The sequence below is a fragment of the Lepidochelys olivacea genome (assembly GCF_965140295.1).
Source record: "Lepidochelys olivacea isolate rLepOli2 genome assembly, chromosome: 8".
NCBI lineage: Eukaryota > Metazoa > Chordata > Testudines > Cheloniidae > Lepidochelys > Lepidochelys olivacea.
In genome coordinates, this window is record NC_140418.1 from 2215687 (window position 1) to 2234986 (window position 19300).

Here is a 19300-nt window from a genome sequence, read left to right on the forward strand (position 1 = left end):
GACCTGCACTTGTAATAAATGCACTGGCCGTGTTTTTCAAAATGGTGTGTCTTAAATTAGGCTCTTAAGTCAACTTTTGGCCACTTAGGGTTTGTCTATTCTACAGCTGAGAGTGAACCTCCCAGCCCAGGTAGACAGACATGTTAAAAACATCTGGATGTTCCAGCTAGACACCCAAGCTAGAACCTAGGATGTAGGGTGGGTTTGAAGTCACATGACTAGCTGGAGCCTCCACAATACAACTATTTTTAGCATGCTCACTCCCAACTTTGAAATGTAGACATACCCTTAAATGACTGGCCTGGTTTTTCAGAAGAGGTGAGCATCCAGCTGCTCATATTGACTTTTTTTCTAAGCATATAAAGGTTTAATGTTTTTTTGCCCAATCAAAATAATGTATTTTAAGATTTTTGTCACATATCAAGAGTTTAGAATAATGGACTTTGCTCACGTGTAGCACATTGTATTGAAACTTGGCAGCAGTTGCATTAGGCTTTAAAGCTTGCAGATTTCTAGTAGACATAATTTAAAAGGGTATCTCATGAATATTGGATGTTTTGTTATGCAGTCTTGTCTCTTTCACCAACAGAAGCTGGTCTAATAAAATATATTACCTCACCCACCTTGTGTCTCTTGTTATGCAGTGACAAGATTTGCTATGATTTTCCAGTGTAGCCACTTTCTGTAATATATTGCCTACCAGTTGCACCATGTTACAGTTGTCAAAGTTGTTTTTAAAAACTAGGTTTAGAAATTTTACGCTGTACCGTTAAGACACAAATACAGTAGAACCTCAGTTACAAACACCTCTGGAATGGAGGTTGTTCGTAACTCTGAATAAAATGTTATGATTCTTTCAAAAGTTTACAACTGAACATTGACTTAATACAGCTTTGAAACTATTATGCAAAAGACAAATGCTACTTTCCCTTTATATTTTTAGTAGTTTACATTTAACACTGTACTATACTGTATTTGCTTTTTTGGTCTCTGCTGCCACTGGATTGCGTACTTCCGGTTCCAAATTAGGTGTGTGGTTCACTGGTCAGTTTTGTAACTCTGGTTTCGTAACTCTGAGGTTCTGCTGTACAGTTCACTTAAGCTCCCAAGTATAGGTTTGTGAATTCAGAAGGGAAAAGCAAGCTTGCCCAAATCGTGCCAATTAACTGAGTTATTCATGGCCCCATTTAGCCTGTGTTTGGGAAAGCAGGTAAGTTCTGCTTGAGTTTGTGGTGAGTAAGGAGTACTAAATAGGGCCCTTAAATAAAACTTAATTTTTCTTGTTCTTCGTATGTAGATATTGTGCCATACAGCTGATTGGTCAGATATGACTCTGGGATATGTAAGAGCTTTTTAATAAAGTCCATTTTGTCAGCCTCATGGGTTTGTTTTTGTTTGTTTTTAAGCAACAAATATGAACTTGTAGCTCAACATGGTTGTCAAGATGTATCTTAACTGCTTTTAAAAAAATCTGTAGATAGTTTGGCCCCCATAAGGGCTGGTGAATTTATGTATTTGGAAAAAACAAAAGACTTGGTAAAAGCTACTTAAAATTCACAGTACCTTTAACTTTTTTTCACATAAGCTCTTAAACTAGATCTATTTATCTTGACACTTTTTCTGAGTATAGGCTTGCAATTTCAAATCAATCTGACTAAAATTTTCTTCTATATATTCAGCCTGCATCCAAAATTGTTTTCTTTAAAATAATATTTTAATACATAAAGCTCTTTTTAATTTATACCACAGCAAAAATATTATGTAAATTATTTGCAGGGGTGTTTTGTGCGGTCAGAACAGTGTTTTAGTGGCTTGGGCAGTGGTTTTGCCTATTCATATTTTAGGATGCTTATATTGTTTTGACTGTCTTTTAAATTCTTCTTGCATGCTATTGTGTAATGCTTCTTAGAAAGATATTGTGTGGGCAGTTTGGTGTATGGCTGTTACTGTTTTTGTATGAGGTGGAAAGATGTGCTGTTTGGAGTTTACAGTTCTGTTAAAATAGTGGGAAGAGTGGGAATTGTACACAAAAATCAGTCTGAATTTATAAAATTGAAAAAGCCCAACAACGCATGATTTACTGAGATCAGACTGATAGGCCACCTTGTAAATTTGTTTTTGGCTTTTTTTTTTTTTTTTTTTTGATCAAGTGCTATATAAAAATAATTACACTTCTTCTTGAGAGCTGTGGAAGGTGGGCTACCGTTGGTGGACAGTATTGGCTTCTGATTGCTTTAACTCTTCTAGAGCTGAAAACACTTGTGTCCCTATGCCTTGTGCAAGTCTTAATGCACTCTTCCCTCCCACCTGCCAAACTTGACCATGAATTATGATTTTTTACAGTATCTTATCTTTGAGGGCTTATGTGAGACTTAGGCCAGGTCTGCACTACTGCGGCTGGTCGATCTAAGCTATGCAATTTGAGTAACGTTAGTAGAGTAACTCAAGTCGATGTAGCTTATGTCTACTTACTGCAGGATCCACACTACGCTATGTCGATGGGAGACACTCTCTCACCAACACTGCTTCTGCCTCTCGTTAAGGTGGAGTACAGAAATCAATGGGAGAGCTCTCTTCCATTGGTTGAGCGTGTCTTCAGTAGACCCACTGAATCAATACCACTACATCCATTACAGCAGTGCGATTTAGCTCCGTAGTGAAGACAAGCCCTTAAAGTGGTTCGTATCCCTTGTGCCAGTCCTCTGAACAAAAGTTAATGTTGTCCAGTATTATGGCACTGAAATGTAATTCCAGTATTTTTTTTATTTAAACTTCTGCATTTCATAGCCATCCAGTAGTGGCGAGCATTTGTGAGTAAAAAAAAAATAAAACCTAAATTTGCAATGAGCAGCATCCCAAAGTAAGGTACCTTAAACCATTTTCCACCTTGCTGTAATTACAATTTAACAATACTGGAGAACATTAATATTTCAGCAGAATAGTCTGGTTTAGTTTTGTGCTGGGCTTCCATATTGCCTTGGTACAAATGATTTTATTATTTTTATAGCCAATCGTGGTAGTCTCAAAAATACCAATAGTAATTGCTCATAGTTTTGAAATGCATTTCACAGCTTTTTCAAAGTGAAAGGCATCTTTTGCTTCTGCAAATTGTTCAGAGTATTGGACAGAGTACAGTTCTTCTGAAATGTTCTTCTGATATTTGAGGCATTCAACCCTTTGAGCCTGGTTTGGGACACAAATCTCCAACAGTGATAGTTTCCACTTGCTTAAACAGTTTCCCACTGCTGGGTTTGAAATCACAGATGCTCATGTTGCATCATCTCTCCACAGGCTCTGTTCTCTCTCTCTTTCTCAATAAACGATGACTTGGTAATAAAGGTTCCTCAAGTAGCGATTGAGCCTGAAAACAACAAAATTGGAGCATGCTTAACACACAGATGCCTGAAAAAATTTGTTTTTTAGCCTCCCCTTCTAGCCTGCTTCTCCCAGCGCCTCTCCAAATCCACTCACCTGAAAATAGGTCCAGGGTGGGAGTGAACTGAAAATGGTTATTGATTTCCTGGTGGTCTGTGTGAAATGCATTGCCTTATTGCCATTCCTACAATGGACAGGTGTCGTCCTCATGAAAACCATTACAATTGGCACCAGCTAAAAGTCTTAGCTGAAGGCCACGGTCTGAATGTGCATGGAGACTGAACCTATTCACTTCTTTATATGTTTCAGAGTAGCAGCCGTGTTAGTCTGTATTCACAGAAAGAAAAGGAGTACTTGTAGCACCTTAGAGACTAACAAATTTTCTTGAGCATAAGCTTTCATGAGCTACAGCTCACTTCATTGGATGCTGAGCTGTAGCTCATGAAAGCTTATGCTCAGATAAATTTGTTAGCCTCTAAGGTGCCACAAGTACTTCTTTTCTTCTTTCTTCTTTATGTGGTCTTTCCAGTTTGACTGAGGTACATTAACAAGTTGTTGTAGAGAAACTTATACTGTGTCTTTTCTATAGCTAAACAAAACCCTCCAATCTCCATTGCTATCAATCTAGCCCAGTTCATGAGCACTAAATTCACTTTACAAACAAACCAAACCCTAATTCCAGAGTACTACAGTAATGGGCCATTGCAGTGAATTACATTAGTATAATCAGGATGGAGCTGCCTTACTGATGTTAATCTAAAAGAAATGCTGTTTGCATAAATGTATACAAACAGAGGTTAACGAATGCCACAAATAATAAAAGCAAGATTAGACTTTTAAAATTACTTCAAGCCGCAGGGAGGAAACAAACCTAAAATGTCATGATTGTAAAATGCAGTGTTGTAGCCACGTTACTCCCAGGATATTAGAGGGTCGGTGTGGTTGAGGTAATATCTCTTATTCTCTCTCACCACTGTCTCTCTCTCACAATAACAGAGAGAAGGTGGGTGAGGTAATATCTTTTATTGGACCACCACCTTTGGTGAAAGAGACAAGCTATTGAGCTATGCAGAGCTTTTCTTCAGGTCTGGGAAAGGTTCTGGTCTACACTACAGCCCCATCTGATGAAGCTCTCTCGGCATAATAAACCGCCTCTGCAAGTGGCACGTGTCTGCCCCAGTGGGTAGATCAGTAACTGCTCCGCTCAAGGGAGTGGATTTTCTACACCCCTGTGCAACATAGTTATACCAACATAAGTCTGCAGTGTAGACCTGGCCTGAGCCTATGTTCACACTGGCACTTCTGTTGGTGTAACTTATGTCACTCACAGGGGTGGCTTATTCACACCCCTAAGTGACAGAAGGTATGCCAACATAAGCTGTAATGTAGACCTCAGGCTGACTTAAGTTGGTATAACTGTGTTGCTCAGGGTTGTAGAAAATCCACAGCCTTGAGCGAAGCAGTTACCCCCAGTGTAGACAGCGTTGTGTCAACGAGGGGGCTTCTCCCATCTGGGGTGGAGTAACTACACTGAGAGGGAGAAGTTCTCCTGTCAACACAGTAGCGTCTTCACTGCAGTGGTGCTGCTGCCTCGATTATCTTTCCCAGACCTGAAGAAGAGCTCTGGGTAGCTTGAAAGTTTCTCTCTCACCAGCATAAATGGGTTCAATAAAAGATATTCTCTTACTCACCTTATCTCTCTCATATTCAGAGACCAGCATGTCTATACCACTACCCAAAGGGTTATTGTAAAAACTGTTTCAAAAACAGCTTAATTTGTTAACGTTTAACATTTTAAAAAACTATTTTTACTTGGCATGTATTTCAAAAGCTGCTTCATCTCAGATGGCTATAGAGAGAGATTTCAAGTTAATCTGGGAATTCACTCCCAAGTGGTCTCGCTAGGTTTTTTCTGCTGCTTTTTTTGGCTCTAAAACCCAAGTATGTTTACTAATGAGTTTTCACAACACATTTTCAAAGTGGAAGAGCATTGTCCAAAAATAATAATAATAAAAGCACAGTAAGTCTTTATGGAAAATAGCTAGCAAACTCCTCTTAATATAGCAAAAAGCAAAAGCTATGCTGTCTGGATTTTTGAGTTTAACTCAATTGATTTGTTTACTGATATATGGCCCCATGGTGTTCTCCATTCATACATTCATGATGCCTAATGGCTGGCTGTACAGTGAGATTCATTTGATTACTTTTGTCTGTCTTGTGCTATTTAGAGTCTGCTACAAGTTCATTGAAAAGGAACAGAATGGCTGCAAAGGAGAAGTTGGAGGCAGTGTTAAATGTGGCCCTGAGGGTCCCAAGCATCATGCTCTTGGATGTCTTGTACAGATGGGATGTCAGCTCCTTCTTCCAGCAGATCCAAAGGAGTAGCCTCAACAACAATCCCCTTTTCCAGTACAAGTACTTGGCCCTCAACATGCACTATGTGGGTAAGTCTGTACACCTCACAGAGATAATATAGTTTCAAATTAATATTTTGCCACAAGAATTTTAAGAATGCAATAAAATAACAATAGTATATTTTTGGCTGTAACACCTTTTGGTCTAACTAATAAAATGGTGCTGTTTATCCTAGCAGTACAGAGATCCGTTTCTAGAATCTCCTAGTGAATTATCAGAATGAGGTTTATTGCATAGCCTCAAAAGGATTTATGATACGTATCACATATGAGTTGGGTGAAATGCTACTAATGCACGGGAAGAACAGAGTACCAGAATGGGGATGGTTTTATCAGGTACTGCTGTGCATGTGACAGATGAACAGGAGAGCGAAGATGGTTAATTGTGATGTAAAAATTAACCTAGTTGCTTGAAGCTAAATAAAAGACTAGAAAGAGGGAAATAAGTTGCTGCCTCTGAACTATGGCCTGCAGCTTGACAAAAGCCAGCTTTCAAACTCTATTACTTGAGCTCAGTACAGATATGGCACTCTGGGTTAAAGTCTTAAGCCTTCAAAATAGTATGAGCACCGACAGTGGATTGGAATGTGTAACAAATCCATGTGCTGCAGACAGAATTTCTAGATAAATTACTCACAACTCAGGGAACTAGAAGTAGAAGCCTGGTCCAAAGCTCTAGCTTTGTTTTTTGGGAGATGAAAGGACCCTGGTTCTTGGGTCAACTCTAAAGGGGTGTGTGTGATTGGCTACAGTATGTGATTTAATTACAGATTGGTTCCCCATTGTTGCATTTGAACTCCTGTGAACCTCAGATGATAACTTTGCGGGGGGTAGAGGGGGGCTGTTCAGTAGGTGTAAGCAAGTGATGTTTATATATTACATTTTTGCCTGATTACAAATGAAAATATGGTCTATGGCCCTTGGTTTGCTGATTTAATGTGATGCTTGTGGAGAATTTCAGGAATATACTTGCTGCTCTTCAGTGTAAAACTACCAGTAGTAGTAGTTGCTCTTCAGGGGGAGAGGTGGGTTGGGGTGGGAATAATGGGGCAGTGCCTGCTTGACGGTGCCTGAAAGAACTACAGGGTCCTTAATGCATATGGTGGCGGTGGTGCCAAAAAGAGGTTCACAACATTTTCAGGAATTTGAGTTCACAAAATCGGTTTGTAATATAAAAGTAGTTGCAGAATAAGTCAGTTTTTAGAGAAATATGCTTAATGACATATCTCTGAAACAGCTTTTCTTTACGGTCATTTGCTATAGCATTACTCAGCTGGGTGCCTATTTAAATACTGGAATGATGGCGTCTCACTTTTCTTTCCCCTTTTGCCTTCCCTTCATCCTCCTTCCTTCTTTCTACAACAGTAATTTCACTTCTTACTTTTAAAATATTGAGTCTTTGTGCTGTTACTGCTCCGATTTGTAATTGTTGCTCTGGGAGGAATTCTAGGACATTGCTTTTATACAAAGCTGCATTTGTTTAGCTAAAACCAGTTTTGAATCTGGTTTATATTTGTAGATAACCCTGTGGATACTCTTAAATTGCTATAATTTTGGCTTATATTGATTTATCTTAAATTGATTCCTTGCTGATTTAAACTAAATTAGTTTACCCTGGTTAAATTGGTTTGTGTCCACACAGGGTTGGGGGGGGGGGAGTGTTTTTTTGCACTGATTTAGTTAAATCAGTTTAAAAACACACCTTTACCTAAGCCAGTGTAACTATCTGTAAACCACAGAGGAGGAGGAGGAGGAAAACAGAATCCTTTCCCTTCCAATTGGGGAGAGGACGGAGATTTCAAATCTACTTGGAAAAGATATTCATCGGTGAAGGGCTTGATTAGCATAGCAACTTGCTGTAAGTATGTTTTAAAAAAAAAATCTACTTTTAAAAATTTGATATAAAAATGTGTCAGTTGGCTAAGCCTCTGGTCACGTTTACAGCAGCAAAAGCGGGATCTGAAAAAACATTGCAGCCACTTGTTGGCAATATCAGGCAGTCACTGAATTAATTCCCACTGACATAATAGGGCAAAGGCTCAAACAGCCACACCCAATTTCCTGACCTGCGCTAGTGTTAGCCGACGGCCAAGGATGTTTGGTGAGGTGCCAGCTATGCCCGTTTATACCATCCGTGACTTTAACCGCTAGGACGCACTGTCCCTTCGCGGCGGGCAGCCCGGGCTAGGCTGACGGATGCCCCAAGGTCCTAACCACCCGTGACTTTAACTGCTAGAGCTCAGAGCTCCTTCGCAGCGGGCAGTCAATACCTGACTGACAGGTGCCCCAATGGCAGCACTAAGAGCCTCTCCACACCCGTGACTTTAACTGCTAGAGCTCAGAGCTCCTTCGCAGCAGGCAGCCAGGATTGACTGACAGGTGCCCCAAGAGTTTGCCCCGTGGAGGCGGCACAACTCAACGCTAGGCTCTTAGTACTCTCACCTAATGGCCAGGCTTTAGAGCCAAAACGGCTGAGGTTCTTTAATTGTGTTGGCTGCTTTACAGTAAACCAGAGAAAACAAGTCAGGCTTATGCATAAATGGTTACCAAAAATTTATTAAGCTAGATTCTAATCATGTGGTTACAAAATTGCTAGTGCCTACTTATTTAAATGTAGAGATGTTACACACACAAACAAGTTACAAAACTGAAGCCACAATCCCAAAGAAAGAAAACAAAGTATAGAGCTCTATTTCAAAATATGTGTACACTAAAGATAGGAGATCAGGTGTGGGTGCTTCTTACCCTCCTTGCATCTCTCGATTCCAGCGGTGCCAAGCCAGGATCGGTCACTCAATTCCGCGGAAAGACGAATAAGGGACAAGGCGTAGGGACCCTCTTAGCTGCAGAAGCCTTGGGAGGCTGTCACTTATCTGACCAGCAGATAGATAGTGAAAAGCACTCAAAAATCATGGTGCTGTAGGTCCCCTACTTATACCTCTGTACTCCTTTATTCTCTTTCTCCTTTCTTATGCCAAATTGAGGCTGGTCTGTCGGGGTGACGCCAGCTTTCGCAAGAGTAGTTTACACTTGCAAAGGAGAGAAACAATAAGTTTCGACTACTGGACATTTCTTTTATCAGGGTAAATATTTTCCCACCTAGGATGTTGGTGTGTGTGCATCACCCTATTTAGTAGGGGCTAAGAGCCATGTCTGTCACAGGGCCTCTGCCTGCTGTGAGCTTAATCCTTGTATCTGCTCCCAGAGGCACATTGTAGCAGCACACCTGTGCTTTCACAGCTTCAAAGGCTGTGCTGGAATATATGTTAAGTGCCCTGTTCCTGCTTCCTCCTGTGTTTCCAGCAATGCTGGTCTGAAGCGGGGGGGGGGGGGGGGGGGCTGGCTGTCTGGCTACAGCTAGGCACCCCTTATATGCCAATCCACTTCAGGCAAATTTCTGTTACTCTTAATTATCTTAATTATGTTTTATGGTTAAGCTCTCTGCAATATCCCGGTGACACGTGCAGTGCATTTTGTTGAAATAATCATCCCCTTGCATAACTAGGCTACTCCATGATGGTAAATTGGGTCATTATTGAAAGAACCAAGTGGGAAGTCACGACTATCATGAGCCAAAGGCTCAGTTATGATAAGAGCCTACTTCCATGATAGTGAATTAAGTTACAAACAGTGAACTATGAGCTCTCTGAAAGAATCCAGCAAGGGAAATAGCTGATTCCCTTCATTGCGGATCGTAGGGATAAAAGAAATTGAGTCCAGTGCTAGTTGGGATTTTTATTTTCAAACAAATACTTGAAATGGTTGAATGACACTAAATGTGTTTGGATAATTAGAACAGGAAGATATATTGGAATGAATGAGAGTTTGGATAACCATCGAATGTACTGAAGAGTTTATATGTTTATAAAATTGATAGTTTTTGCATGTCGGCATGTCCATGTGTGTATTTGTCAGTATATTTTCTGCATTGTGCAAAGTAACTGACCGTACCAAGAGAGCAAAATGTACACTTAGCAGCTTGAACTACACAAATGTTGCATGATAATTATATTTGATTGGGAAGCCTTGTCTGATCTTTTTAAAGATAAAGTATGTTGATTCTAGATTTATGAGGCTGTCTGCCAAAAGGTTACTTAGCTCATAAATGAGCTGATTTGTGGTTCCCTAATCTATTGAACTCTTGCACAAACTCTTTTTTTGAAGGCATTCTTTGGTATTGTTTACAAAGAACTTGGCTCCCAGTAAGTGTGTTTAAATTTTAAACTGCATTGAAGAATTATTTAGTTAACATGCGTAAGAGAGTACAGAAGAAGCTATTCCTGTTGCTGCTGTTATTGGCTGGCTGGTAGAGAACAGTGATATGGATTTTGGCATTATATCTAGTCCTAGTAACTAGACGTGTGGATTAATTTCAGCCTTGAGAATTTTTCATGAATTGTGCCTATAGGCCATATATAATGCAGGAGATTCTTACACTTTCATGGAGATGCTATATGACGTTGCACTTCAAGTTCTTTCAGCTTTTCTAACAGAGAAGCTGTCTTTTGAGGGGAGGGTCAGCAGGGGATATATCTGTGTCTGCCAGTTATGAAGAGCCCATCTTGCTGGGTTCTGGCAGGGACTTGTTCCTGGTGGTCCAAGTGGGGTATAAAGGAGAATTAAGGTGAGATATGAGGAAAAAGAATGGTTTGTTTCTATTATTTTTCAGGAGTTCAATTAGTGGGATTAGAGTCATAGATGTTAAGGCGAGAAGGGACCACTATGATCCTCTAGTCTGACTTTCCTGCATTACACGGCTGTAGAATCTCACCCAGTAAATTGTGCATCAGACCCATAATTTCTGGTTGAGCTATAGCACATCTTTTAGAAAGATATCCAGTCTTGATTTGAAGACTTCAAGTGATGGAGAATCTGCGACATCTGTAAGTAAATTGTTCCAGTGGTTCATTACCTTCACTGTTAAACATTGGTGCCTTATTTTTAAACTGAATTTGTCTAGTTTCATCTTCTAACCATTGGATGTTGTTTTCTGATAGACTAAAGAGTTTATCAGAAACCTCTTCCTCAAGTAGGTTCTTCTAGACTGATAGTCACCTCTCAACCTTATTTTGGATAAACGAAATAGACTGAGCTGCTTAAGTCTCACTGTAAGACTGTCTTCTCTGCAATCTACTCTTGAATTGGGCTGTCATGAGTTAGTCATCTCATTTTAGCATAACTCAATAGTGTGTGGCTGCTATACAGACCAGCAGTTGAGTTTTCCATGCTTGCTGTCACTCCATGTCTGCGCCCGCATGTGATTCAGTTTTGAGACCCACAGATATCTGATGCATATCCTGTGGTTCCTAGTGCTATAACTCTCTGCCACAGGATGTTGTGGGGCAATTTGTCAGTTCCCCTGAGAGATTGGAGGCAGAGATAGTCTAGGCCTGGGAAATTCATTTCTTGGAAAGAATCCAAGCTTCTGTACAGTTACCTCCTGGTCCTTGAAAGTATGGCTCCTTCTCGTCCTGCCAACCAGCTGCTGTTTCTTTATGGAGGCAATGTTTCTTTGACGTGGCTCTGCAAAAGCAACCACCAAGAGATACTGTTCTTTCTTTGAGACAAATATTATGAACTCCTTAACTGACTCTTATGTGCAAAGTTTCCCTGCACAACCTAAGCAGTAACAGTTTCAAATAATTATTGGAAATAGGCAAAATATATTTGAAATGTAACCATGCAAAAAAAAGGAAATTAAAAAGGTTCATAAACATAATGTGTTGTATCATTTGAATAGTGTTGATATATGTTCTAAAGGATGCAATAATATGCAGCACATCAAAGACTTTGATGCCTGGTCCTTCAAAGAAGCGGAGGGCTATAAATAGATTATATGTATCTGTGGGACAGTGACTTGGACACAACTTACTTGTTCGAGGTACACAAACAGAAATGCTGAAAGGCAGACACTGCGCAGCTGTGTAGTGGAACAGTGAATGTTCAACTATTGAAGGGTTTTTATCTGTTTGAACCAACAAGTTGTAACAGAGATCATGCATGGCTAGCTAGTAATGTACATTGTTTTCATTTAGCTGTGTTTAAGCTGGTCTCCTTAAGTCTTCTAGTGGTTTCTCTTTATTTTTGTAGTATGTTTGGGGCGTGATTGTGGCCCAGCATAGAATGGCGGGGAAGTCAGAGCGAGGATAGAGAGGGGACCCCAAATTGTCTGATTCTGCCAGATCTCCTTCCTTTGGGCTCCTAGGGAATGCAGGGTGCATTTGCTTTTCCATCCTTTCAGGGAGTGTTAGGCAAGATTACAATTATACGTTTATATGTTGTTCATTAATATGCAAATATTTTCCAAATTAGTAGGTAGCTGCTATGTGTGCAGAATAGCTACAGGGTTTAGGGCATCATATTTCCTTCCTTTAGAGAAGGTAACACTCATCATAGCAACTCTGGTCTTTGCAAACTTATCCACTGTCACTGAAAGTAACACTGTTATTAAGATGGCAAGGTCCAGTACTTTAACCCCCAAAATGACCACCTTTAACTCTAATTTGAAGTAGAATTTCCTTCGAAATTAACACTTGTATTCAGGAAAAAAGGGGAATGAAATATAGCCCTTCTGATTTGTCTACATTTACACTTCCTCTTCCTTGTAACAAGCCAACCTGTTAATGAATTGTTTTCCATTTTTGTTTGTCAGAGGCATCCCAAATGGTAATGATGTTGGTCCGCTTCTGGGAACAAGGCCTCTACTGCAAAAATGTGAATATTGCTGCGTGACGTGTTTTAAAACGTCTATTTTTCAAGCTTCAGAATGGAATTGTAAATAATGAAATGAAAAAGAAACTACTTGATATGTTTCCCCTTTAAACAAATAATTATAGCAAATGCAAAAACTGCATAGAAATTAACACTGAAATTCTGGCCTGAATCCATGAGCTGCAATGTTCATCACTAAAGCTGCTGCGGCAATCTTGGCTCTGCTGGTTTGCTTACCAACTGCAGTGCATTGAGGACCATCACTATTTATGGCCTTTAAACCAAGGGTTTCCAAACTCTGTTACGATCTGTTCTTTCCTTTGATTTGCACTTGAATTTCATTCTCCTCCTTGAGGTGTCTGTGGGCTTGTCTTCACTACCAGGGTAGGTCAACCAAAGTTCCACTACTTCAGCTACATGAATAACGTAGCTGGAGTCGATGTAGCTCAGGTAGACTTACCCGGGTGTCTTCACTGAGTTGCATCGACGGAAGACGCTCTCCAGTCAACTTCTCTTACTCTTCTCTGGGAGCTGGAGTACTGAGGTCGACCAGAGAGTGCTCTGCCATTGATTTAACGGGTCTTCACAGGACCCACTAAATCAATCCCTGATGCAATATCTCCCTGTAGTGAAGGCCAGCCCTGAGAGTCTCTTCTCCCATTATTCATTTGGAGTTGTGATCACAAAGGGAAGAATGAGCACAGTATGTTCTACAATATTCCAGCACAACAGGGATGCATTATGGATGCAGTAACTGCCTTAGTGCTGAACTTTCTTGCCTTTTACAAATATACTATAGCCCTGTTCAGCGGTAGCTCTAAAACTCTCTGCTACAGTGACTTTCCTGCTCTGTCATCTGTTTCCATCTCTTTGCTCTTAAGAGCTGAAATATGAAAGGACAGAGCAGACAGTCTTGAAGTAGTTACAGCAAAGGAAGACTGCACACCAAGGTAAAGGGAAAAGCTTGTGAGATTTAGGGTGAATCATGGGTTAAAGTGAAAAGGGAGGGTTTAAAGTGAGATTTGGAGAAGGAGATACTAGTCTTAGAGTGGTACAGTACTGGGCAGCACCACTGAAAGTGCTAACCCCTAATTGAAAATTGGAGGAATTAAGAGAATGAGACTAGAGAGTGTTGCCACCTTTTTGTCACCTCAAGTCCTCAGAGCATTTGAGAAGGAGGAAGGCTTGTTGTTGATTTCTAGTCCTCCTTTTCTTTTTGCGAATACAGACTAACACTGCTGCTACTCTGAAACCTACATTAAACATTGTTTGGATTGGATTGTTTGATACTGAGTAAGTAACAAAAACATGTAACAAGTGGCAGTTTTAGCAGGCACCTGCTAATGTGACAGGGTTAAACACTTTTGAAACAATATAAACAAATTTCCAGCTGAAGTCACCTTCACATCTGTCTTTGGAGGCTGTTAATTGAATTTTCGTAACCTGGTGTGCCCCTCTTTGACCTTAACATTGGCTACAGAAGTGCACATCTGCTTAGTTCTTGTATCCCAAAGAGAGCCAAAACTTGTTGCTTGGTCTGTGGGATTTAAGCCAGGCATGCCAAATATTAGGACCCTTCTTCCAGCTAGTTCTTCTTGGGGTGACATAGGACAGTTAAATACAGATTCAGCCTTAAGGAATGATGTTGCCCAGCAGTCCTTGTGGTTGCTGTTCATGTGTTTGATGAGAGACGAGGAGGTGGAGAATAGAGAAGAAGATAAACCTGATAAAATGTGATTTTCTATTTAGCCAAGAAATAGAAGACATGAACGTTTCGTTTGCCTTATTAATTAGAAGTATGTAGCTCATCTAAGGTTTCAGAGTAGCAGCCGTGTTAGTCTGTATTCGCAAAAAGAAAAGGAGTACTTGTGGCACCTTAGAGACCGATGGAGTGAGCTGTAGCTCACGAAAGCTTATGCTCAAATAAATTGGCTAGTCTCTAAGGTGCCACAAGTACTCCTTTTCTTTTAGCTCATCTAAAACACCCTAATTGCTGTAAGCAAACTGTTTCAGTGCCAGGTCTCAGGCTCCACAAAATAGCTGTATTTAATTGAACTTAAAGCTCAAAAGAAAAGAAAAACATTCAGGGGCTTTGTGGAAATTCAGTGGCATTATAGTCCTGTTCCTGTTTGCAGCAGGGAGCGTAAACTGTGCCTTGAACTTTGAAAAATAGTGACCCTCCAATGGACACCTTAATTTATCACAGCTTTGTGTTTTTAATGCAAGATTTCAGGAAATTTTGGAAAATTATAATAAACGGCTCTGCTGTTACAAGTGTACATTTATAGATGTATTTTTGTAAAAATTGGTGAGCAAATAAGTTTTATCTACCTACCCTTACATGGAATAAGGAAGTTTTTACATGCCTGAATGGACTGTTGATTGCTTGGCTATTTTATGGGTCTGAAGTTTTTTCTATGGGCTCATTGCCAGCTGTTTTTTTTTCAGTGAGTGCACTTTTACAAGAGCTTTATAGAGTTGGGAAATAGTAAGTTGCTGGTAATTGAGGAGAATTGGAGTGTTTCTACATCAACATTTGTCTTAGTTTGGGATTGCACCCTATTAAATATTGAGACATACCAGATTGGTAGATTGTCTTATAGTAGCTAATTGTTATTGAACTACTCATATATATATTCTTAGAATATTTATTCAAGAATCTCTGTGCTGTTTCATGCTCATAACTATCTTACAATATACTCAAAACAGCATAATCAAGTCTAGTTAAAAAGGTTGTGACCAAGTAGGGAATTTGCTAAGTAGATGCATGATATTTTAAAACAAGTGGCATTTACTACATATCTATGATCTGTGTGATGAGCCCTTCTGAAGATGTTTTGTTCTTAGCTGCTAGGAAATCCTTTGCTCTTGACAGATTTGCTGAATGGATTTTAGTGCCAGTCACTTAAGTTATTAACCTCTGAAATTAGGATCTCTGTGGCAGAGAGCTCAAAACAAAGGACAAACAAGACAACATGTGGTGTGCATAGGATTTCTGCTCTCTGTCCATATGGTATCTTTGGGGAAATACTAGGGAGTGCCAAACATTAGATACTTATCACTGAATCCCTGAAGAAGCAGGCTTTTCAATGTCTACTTTATTTAGGCATCCGGATAGAAAGATGTGTGAAAAGAAGGACCAACATCTTGTTTCTTGCTTTGAGCTATTCCCTAACCAGGCTGTGTTCTTGAACAGTAAAGCTGTGTATTCATTGGTAATTTTCCTCAATTTCCGCAAATGCTAGACAGCCATTGAAGTAGCTGCAGTGCAAATCCCAGGTGGAGGCGAGGAAAGATGTAATTGTCGCCATTGGAGTGTGCCCTTGCTTGAAAAAGCATCACCTGGGAATTTGCCTGAATTGGAGCAGTGTAGAGAAGAACCTAAATTTCAGTCTCAAATTGTGGTATTAAGCAGGGATTTCAGATTTGAAAATGAATGGTGAGAGAACTGAAGTAATTTACAAGTTAAATTTTGCTTAACATACAAATGAAGGTCTTAAATGTATCTATGTAATGCATTAGTCTTTACATTGTTGTAACTTGATCATTTTGTGAATGTGGTGGATATATTCACTGATATTTATTCCCTACAATGAAGATATTTTGCTTATGCTAGTGCTGAAATTTATCTACACTTAAACATGTGCCCAAGGGAAGAGGGAAGCCTGGACACACACATCTTTCTCTTGTCTTGTTTCAAATCTTGCAATCACTTTGACTTTTGCCAAAATATCATGGGTGGGTTTCACCACTGATATAAGTAGATGCAACTTGACTGAAGTGAATGGAGCTGTATATGCATGTATGCTACCTGTGTGTTTTTCCTCTCTTGTATCCAGGTGCATGTTTTGTTTTTTTAAAATCCTGCAGTAAGAGAGTGATGTCTAAGAGTTTTAAAAAGACATCAGAGGTTTCATTTCAACTTCTGATTTCTGCTCCAGGTTACATCTTAAGTGTTGTGCTCCTAACCTTACCTAGACAGCACCTGGTTCAGCTCTACCTGTACTTTCTGACTGCACTGCTGCTGTATGCTGGGCACCAGATCTCCAGGTAAGAATGTGTGAAATTTTTCACACGACTTGGTTTTCAAATCTGAAAAACTGTGTAATTAATATTTTGCCAGTAGTAGCCATACACAGAGCGGAAGGTCTGTTTTTTCTTTCATTTAGCTGTCTGGAATATATCCTGTCTTTCCATGTGTTGAAAAGAAGTTACAGGATTAACACCAATTCTGCTCCATTTCTGTTGGAAGACGTGTGGGGCCTGATCTTTTCCATTGACTTCAGTGTTGGATCGTGGACATGTGGGCCAGTGTTGGGCCCATAAAGCCTTTATTTTAAAATCCCCCATCAGTCTTCCCTAGCCATCACAGGGGGGTCTCTCTCCCATCCAGTATGAAAATACATTGCTTTTGTGATGCACATAATTTCTGTTGGACCACGAAGAGAGAGTGCCTGTATCTCTTTGAGTTTCACAAATGTTTTACTAGGAGAATGAGACAGATTGTTCCTTTCAACTTGCTGGTGCCTAGACAAAGGAGAAAATGTGGAATAAAGAGCCATAGAGAGGGATAAGTGTAGAATAATAGTGTTGGAAACTTTAATACTGGAATATGAATTTCTTTATCATAAATTATATTGTCCATTATTTTACTTTCATAAATCAGTAGTTCTGATTAGAAATCTTACAGTAATAAATAAGCACGCCAAATACGAGTGGGTATAAAATGTAAAGTGAGACGCAGTGGAAAGGTCTGCGATGATACAATCAACCGAAGTAAATCTTTCGGAAGTAAATGTTCGGAAGTAAACCGAAGTAAATGTTCTTTCGGTGTTGCTGAATATATTTAATCCAAAATAAAAACCCTCACTTTGATTAAAGGCTTGGATTGGAGCCTGAAAAACTATCATTTTGTTAGGAGGCTTCCCAAAGAAATATCTGAAGTGTGGCATTGGACCTGATCCTTTTGACGCCCAGTGGTGGAAAATATTTGAAAACATCATCTTAAACTGATTTGTATAAAATGGTAGGTTTGTTATTTACATGGTAAAATTGTTGTTCCAGCAAATGCTTTGAAACTTCCCTTTTGGTTAAATCTGTTCATTATCAAGGAAAGTTTAAATAGAGGTTTGGGGGCAGTTACGATGTGTTGATGTTGTGGCTGTTAGGGTTTCCTTTAATGGTGTTCTGAATGTGGGGGAGAGCATTGTGGCCTCATATTTTCTGGATAGGAAGGAGGATGGCTTCCTAATTATTCCCCTGGGAATCCTGAGCTTTTCTAGCTGTAGTTTACAGATGTTTGTCCTAGTATTTTAAATACTGTATTTTCTTACTAGAGAAAGAAGCCTAACTTTGTTTTAAGATCTTGGGTTTAAATCAGAATAAGGATACTAATATGACATCCTAAGTGTGCGTGCTCTCTCGGGTGTTCATCAAATGCAGGTGGGCTTTTGTTCCAGAGGGCATGCAGATAGAAGATTCAGAGTGAGTGCCTTGACTTCTGCAGCCTTGAGCTTTGGTCTTTTAACCTGAAAAAAGGGAAAGAATGCATAAACTTCAATTTATATACAGTCTTTGCATGGCCCCCTGTTGGATTTTAATTCTGATGATTTTTTCTCTGTAATTTTTTAATTTTACTGTATCAACTTATGAATATTGTGAGACATAGGATTTATGAAAGTGTATTGCTGTATTGTTTGAACCATTACTGTATTGGTACTCGGCTCCACAGATTTATTAGACAATTCCTAATAACGAGTTAATACGCAAGATTTTCATTTAAATGTAGTTAGGACTGCAGATTTGCCATGGCATTTTTATATAAAATCATGGAGTAGCTCGGTCCTATGGGGTTGGGCCTGGCTTCCTGCTCTGGGCGTTGTGACCTGGTGCACAGAGTTGCTGCGCTACTCAGGTTTGGCCTGGCTGCACCTCCGTTAGGGCAGGTGGGCCAAATCTGAGCAGCGCTGTACCCTGCTCGCCCTATCGCAATGCCTCTCACTGAAATTTGACCTAGCTGCTCCCCTGTCATGATGGAGGGGTGACCAGGCCAAGCCAAGCTGCAACGCCGTGCACCCCAGTTCGCCTCTCTGTCTGGGCATTGCCGGCCCAGCCCCTTGGAGCTATCACAGCAGGAAAATCACGCACATGGGTATGCACACAAAGCTTGGACAAATGGGAAAATCATGCTATCTGTGACTTTTTCTCCACTGTGACAAACCTGCAACCCTAATTTTTCACTTTCACTAGCACTGCACATAAAACAGGCTCCGTTTTAAAAATACAATTGGATCAAATCAACAGTCTAGTAGTAGAGCAAAGTCTAGCCAGATGAAGAGCCATGTTGGGGCACTGAGCTTGCTGACAGGGCTAAAGTGTGGCTTGCTGACATTCTCGAGCAAATTTACCCATTCCCCTGGAGCAGTACGGACTGGTTTTGGCGGGAGCTTGGTCCAGTCATCCTTGACTGGTGGTAGGCTCCCCACAGCAGCTTATGACAGTAATAATGGGAGGACCACCACTCTTAGCACCCCTCAAAAGGTTTTCAGGTTCGACCAGGGTCTTTCACATTAAAAGTACAGTATGACGTGTGACTAATGTACAGATATGCTCTGTACTGTACATATTGTCACTTTATTGAGCATCCAGCTTGCTTTTTATATTGTCTAGTAGACTTAATGTACTAAAATTACAAGAAGCAGGTATTCAGACTATTCTTTCAAATAGTCTAACGCGGTATTGCTATTTAGTTTTAAATCGTTTGAATAACTTGGTGTTGAATCTACTGCAGTTCATTAGCT

General features: G+C 40.0%; 1 protein-coding gene across 2 annotated transcripts in view; it reads left to right on the forward strand.

The window, feature by feature from the left end:
* The window catches only part of RNF145 (ring finger protein 145), a 58937-nt gene that overhangs the window by 7566 nt on the left and 32071 nt on the right, over nucleotides 1-19300 (forward strand). For both annotated transcript variants that reach the window (XM_084637397.1, XM_084637398.1), the window contains exons 2-3: nucleotides 5604-5819; nucleotides 16442-16550. In XM_084637397.1, coding sequence (XP_084493523.1) covers nucleotides 5636-5819; nucleotides 16442-16550 — 293 coding nt within the window. In that variant the 5' untranslated portion in view covers nucleotides 5604-5635. The remainder of the gene's footprint in view (nucleotides 1-5603; nucleotides 5820-16441; nucleotides 16551-19300) is intronic.